The 6,227-nt window shown below is 36.1% G+C and overlaps 1 protein-coding gene across 1 annotated transcript; it reads right to left on the bottom strand.

Annotated features, from left to right (window-relative positions):
- Positions 1-2,749: 2,749 nt before the first annotated feature.
- LOC129300269 (F-box protein At5g07670-like) lies at positions 2,750-5,977 on the bottom strand. Its single transcript, XM_054938813.1, is given in 7 exon segments — positions 2,750-3,329; positions 4,685-4,724; positions 4,727-5,028; positions 5,030-5,392; positions 5,394-5,562; positions 5,565-5,712; positions 5,715-5,977. Coding segments are annotated over 7 exon segments (1,329 nt in total). The 5' UTR covers positions 5,754-5,977; the 3' UTR covers positions 2,750-3,061.
- Between the last annotated feature and the right edge of the window lie 250 nt (positions 5,978-6,227).

Here is a 6,227-nt window from a genome sequence, read left to right as displayed (position 1 = left end):
TCGATATAGAAACCCACTCTAGCAACTTCCTTTGGGATTCTACTGATGGCTCCAAGAAACCACACCTCTTATCCTGGGATCATATCACTAAGGATACTAATTATAATGGCCCTGACTTTAAAAAATTGAAAAGTCAAAACATGGCTTATATAATGAAGCTTTACTGGGGTATCATTACGAAGCTAATTGTCTCTGGGTTCGAGTTCTATGATAAGTATAAATGTCAAAATCCTACCATTCTTATGGTTTGCAAAACCAACTCTTGTTCCTACACTTGGTTTAGTATATGTAGAGTTTAGGATAAATTCACAACCTAGGTGGGCTGGAAGGTAGGAAAAGGGGATCGAATATCTTTTTGGTTTGACAAATGGTGCCCTCTTCCAGAACCACTTGTTAAATATGCCTTGCTTAAGCCTAATTCTATGTTACATGTAAAGGTTTCTGATTTCTGCTCTGAGTTTAGTAAATGGAAGATTGATCTATTACGTAGATATTTACACTAAGATGTTGTTAATCATATTACCATCGTTCAACCTCCAAAACCAATGCTGATGATGATACTTTATGTTGGAGGCCTTATAACGATGGTAACTTTTCCATCAAATCTACGTATAAAGCTATTGAAAATCATTGCGATAATAATAGCTCCAAGATATGGTCTAAGATTTGGAAATGGTTGACGTATGAGAGAATCAAATCCTTCCTTTGGAAAGCAGCTTGGGATCGTCTCCAACCTAAAATCTCATGTTCTAATGAAGGCAATCCTTGTATCAAGACATGCCCCTTTAGTTGTAACTCTTTAGATTCTACTATTCATATTTTAAGAGATTGTAAAAAATCTAAAGAGGTTTGGATAAAAATAGTTAATCATTCTAAACTTAACACCTTTTTTCTCTTCCTTTACAGGATTGGATAACTTAGAATGTGAGGAATGATGCAGGTAAGCTTGTGCAAGGAAAAACTCTTAGCAAAAACTTTATGCCCACGTGTGTTGGAACATTTGGAAAGAAAGGTGCAAAATCTTACATTCAGAAGAAGACACCTGTGACAGAGACATTGCCTTTACCAGCATCCAAGATGTTCTCAAAGATCAGTATCTTCAAAATAAAGTTAACTTCCTAACCTAGAAGGGCGATAGAGCAACAGCTAGATGGACTGCTCTTGAAGAAGGTTGGGTTAGATTGGATACTGATGGCTCTGTCAACATCCATGGTACAACTAAATGTGGGGGTCTTATCCGAAGCAACTAAGGAAATTGGATCAAAGGTTACTCTAAATACCTTGGTTATTACCCAAGTACAACTGCCGAACTCATGAGAATCTTGGAAGGTTTAAACATTTACTGGCCGAAGAAGTTCGAGAAAGTTAACATCCACACTGACTCTACAGAAGCTCTCTCGCTAATCCATAATGAGTTATCTACTACTCACCCACTCGCTGCTATCATTAATAGAATCAGAGACCTCACTATGCGAGATTGGACAATCACATTCGACCACACTTTCAAAGAGGCAAACAAATGTGCCAATTGGTTATCTCATCAAGCTTACACTGACAATCTTTGTATTCGTATCTTCGATAACCCACCGCCTGATTGTTGCAATATCTTGTACGCTGACATGACTCATCTTGTCAATTAGCATAGTTTACCCATGGCCTCCAATTCAAAAAAATAATAATAATAAAAGATTTGTGAATTTGATCTTTGACATAATATTTCTGAAGACTGCTCTCAGGTAAGGACAAGGTGAAAAATTTAGAAGAGCGTAAAAGGAAAACAAGAGAATCATATATAATGATCACTCAAAAAAATTATTCACAAACAAAAATCAATATGAAATGAATTGTTAAAATAAAAATGTGACTTTTTTTTATTTTTTGAATGACACTTGTTAATCTTTATCTATAAATAATTATTTTGAATGATCTTTGGATGTAATTTTCTTAAGGAAAAATTGACTTTTTTTCTCTTTTTTTTTCTTTTTTTCTTTTTTCAAAAAGGGACAACGAAAAGCTAGAAAGACGAGATGATGAAAGAATTTGGGGGGAAAAACGCTGGCAGGGAAGGTCAAATATCTGTTCAAATAGAATACGGTAAACGGTGAGTCTATCGCCTACTCGCGTCCACAGCAAAGAAAAGTAGAAAACATAGGGTAATAATGTGGGGAGTTGTAGATATTGAAATTCAGTTCGTGATTTTGAAAATAGTGAATCTTCACAAATTTAATTATGCTTCCCACGTGCAGTGATGACCAGAGACGTAGTAAAATGTTAAAAATTAATTTAATAATATTAACCAATATATTCAGAATATAACACGATTACCAAATTTCCAACACATTACTCCCATTTAAACCAAAAATCTATACATTCATACCATAATTAAACTATTTAAAGCGGTTAATTAGCAAGGTAAATTAATAACAAGCTGTGAAGTGAACAGCAGAAACCACTTTTCAAACTATATCCAATGCAAGAGAATCCAATCTAGTTATATAAAAACAGAATAATCTGAGCAACTTATCTTGTTTCTAATAGCAAAAATATAAAATAAATGAAACTTGCTAAGCATAACAATGAAAATTTTAATCTCCTGTAGATGCAGTATTACACATGGTACAGAGTTTTTTTTTTTTTTTAATTGAATGGTACAGAGTTTATTATTAAAAAAAACTAAAAAATGAAGAATTTTTGAAGCGACTTTGCTCAATACTCCCCCCCCCACCCCCCTACTTTTCCCTCCCTCAAGTTGAATAATGTGAGTTTACCTCAAAAAATAGAGTACATTAATTGCAAAATAAATGGGCAATAAAAAATTACATTGAACAGGGGCTTATACTACTTAGAGTGAACTGTCTAAATTTTATTACATAATTACATCTCTAGATTTCTTCCTCAGTCTGATGGATGAAATCAGAACATACTTCAACTGTTGGTATCTAAGTTATATTGGCACAACTCTCACTAAGAGTCAGTAACAATAATCTGTTTCTATGACTGAGGCCTACTTTATTACTATCATCTTTTATTATGATTACACTTCGACTAATTTCAGGCATCGTCAAGTTCTTCTGAAAAGTTTACCTCCTCTCTTTCCCATGCTTACCTCCAAAAGACTTGATGGAAGAAGAGACTTGGTATCCGGACTCCATCTTAATTCTTTAAGTGTGGTGAATATGGTTGCTAAAGAGGGTGAGATTTCACTATCCTTTATGTTCTTGCAGGACACTACTCTAAGGCTTTGGAGATCCTTCCAGGATTGAATTGCAGACTCTAAACCTTCTGTTGTTAGCAATGAACATCCTTCTAAGCTTAAAAGCTTCACCCACCTGCAATAGAGCAGCAGCTATCAGTTTTTTTCCCCCCCAAGAACATGACACGTGCTTATAGCTTGAACAAAATGCATTAGTAGAGAGAGGTGTTTGGGATATTATATTAAACCATCTCCCAATGGTGATTTTACAGTCAAGTCTGCCCACTGATTTCTTTTTCCAGGTTCACAAAGATCCAGGAAAAATATATGGAGTGAAATTTGGAGAGCCAACTAACCATAAAGCATGTCAAAGATCTTCAAAATTCTAATTACCTCCAAGAGCTAAAAGTTAGAATTAGGTTAGGTTTTAGGGACTAATTGTTGGCTCGTTCATCATTCAAATTGGAATGAAAAACACAATTGTAAGTGCGAAATCACTGAGTGTCTTTGATTAAAAAAATGACAGAGAAAGATATATTAATATAATAACCAAGATGTCAAAGAAATTGCACATATCGATTTACACATCACTTGCTCATAATAGACATACTGGATTATATACCTTTCCCCTGTATTTATCAAACAGGGTGTAATGTTTTAGGATAGTTTCTACCAAAGTTATTTAAAACACTAACTTAAATTAGTAACAGCATTCTTAAAATCTTATAGCAGATCTCTCAATATGATAGTAACTTAACCTAGGGAGTATTTACCTATGTTAAGATCATATTAATGTAATTTTTGCCCAGATTCTTAGATTTAGTTTTTCAATAAGAAAAGCTCAGCAAAGTTTTTCTGTAAACTTGTTGTACCGAGAGATTGAAACTGGTTACCCAGGTTAACGTGAATTTTTGAAAGAAAACATTTTCAAAAGACCAAATCATTGCACTGGGACCAGAGGTTCTTGAAATAATTTTCAATTGAAGAGAATGGACAGGAATGAAATTTTAAGTGTGACATTTGATTTCACTTAGAATTCAACCCAACAATTTTTCTTTAGATATGTTTACATGGCAGAAAATGGATGAGAACAGTAGGAAAAAATATAATAACTTTAAATGATCCAACAATAAAATTTCACACTTAAAACTTGACTTTCCTTGGCTTCTTCTCATTTTAATCAATTTAAACATAACCTGAGGTTGTTTGTAGTCCTGAATTCCACACACACATATATCATTTCTCTCAATGAGGAATCAGAATTGACAATCAATATTACACTATTTATAGTAATGCATAAAACACACAAATTTTGGCATTATACATTCACAGTACACTTGAGCAATATAAAATAACAAACGGAAGAAAATTAAGAGGGTAGAAATGACTTGAAAAATATTTTGATACAGAACAATAGATACAAAGTGGCAAAAAATTTCAATCATGTTGTGTAATTGGGGAAAGAACAGGAACTGCAGAAGTGGACATTACCTGCAGATGCTTGCAAAGCTGAACATACTATCATCCAATCCCAGCAATCCTGGATGATAATCTCTTTCGCAGCCCTGCATACTGGAAATATAGCCCCCATGCTATTTTTGTTCCGTAATTGGCACTTGTACAAATGCAAACGTTCAAGAGCAAAACAAGAACCCAGATGCTCCTCAGGTCCAGGATTTAGATCGATCCATTTACATGATTGGATCCTCAAAGTCTTTAAGTTCTCACAAAACGAAATTGCTGCTAACCACCCATCATCCATTCGATGATCTGATAAAGTCAATTCCTCCAACATTTGACAGCATTGGCCTATTGCTTTTATCCCATCAAAGCTCTTCACATCCACTAAGTTCAAGCTTGACCAGTCTCTTGCAACCTTGAGCTAGAATAGTCAATCCAATGTCAGAGACCACCGAGCTGTAGAACCCATCAACATTTGCAACCAATTTCAAGATCTGTAGATTCTCACATGCTGCAATCCCCCGCAACACATTGTCATCGCATTTCTGCAATTCCAATTCTTGCAACGTCGAGCACTCTTCAGCCACACTCAATAAACCCACGTCACTAACACCAATAACCTGCAGTTTACGCAAATTGGGGCATCCACTAGCAAGAGCTTTCAGACCGCTATCAACAACATCAACAGGAAGCAGATTTTTCTCCTCCCCGAAACACCAATTGGGGTAGAATCCAGAAAATATGCATCGAAACAAGCCGGTGACTAAGATAAATACCCGAATTCCGCGGCGAAATGAACGACCCAGGAACCAAATCAACATGATTTAAATTGGGGAATCTATGAATCAACCTACCCGACAAGACGAAGTTCCAGTCGAGCACTTTGAGGGTCCGTACAAGCCGCCCTGTAAATTCAACCACCGTTTACAGACAAGAGAAATGGACTTCCTCTGCGAATCGGGAAGCTTGGCAAAGATTCTGAGGAGAAGCTCGTCGGACAAGAGAAGGGTTGAGTCCATTGGGAAAATATTGGGACTTAGGGTTTTGGATTTGGATCGTCGGGAGGAGAAAGGGACTGGAGTTGCATGGCCACCACCATATGCTTGAGAGGCTTGGTGTTCTTCAGCCAGACGTTGGACCAGCTAGATGGTTCTTTCTTCGTCGATGGTGGATTAGGGCCGTGACTAGGGTTCTGTTCAGGTCACGATTCTGATCGTCCCCTCGAAACGACATCGTTTCATACCCAAAGTGCTCTGTTTTGTTGTTGCTGCCTCTGCTTCGCATACCAAAAATCTGCAGCTTCTCTCTCTCTCTCTCTCTCTCTCTCTCTCTCACTCTTTCACTTTCTCTGTCTCTTTCTCTCTCTTATGGTTTGAAATTTTTGAATAATTTTGCGATGATATATTTATTTAACCAGGCGAAGCGCTTTTTGTTTTGTAGTGAGAGACTTGGATTGAGCCAATCATATCACAATACACTAACAAACAAAAAGATTTTAATGCTTTTTTTATATATATATATTTTCCTAAAAGAGAAGTTAAATGAATCTAACTAACCCCGAGAAATATAGCGG

The sequence above is a fragment of the Prosopis cineraria genome, unplaced genomic scaffold (genome assembly GCF_029017545.1).
Source record: "Prosopis cineraria cultivar Desert tree isolate PC_DT_omini unplaced genomic scaffold, ASM2901754v1 PC1510, whole genome shotgun sequence".
NCBI lineage: Eukaryota > Viridiplantae > Streptophyta > Magnoliopsida > Fabales > Fabaceae > Prosopis > Prosopis cineraria.
Note: the sequence above shows the minus strand (reverse complement) of the source record. Positions and strands in the feature narration are given on the sequence as shown.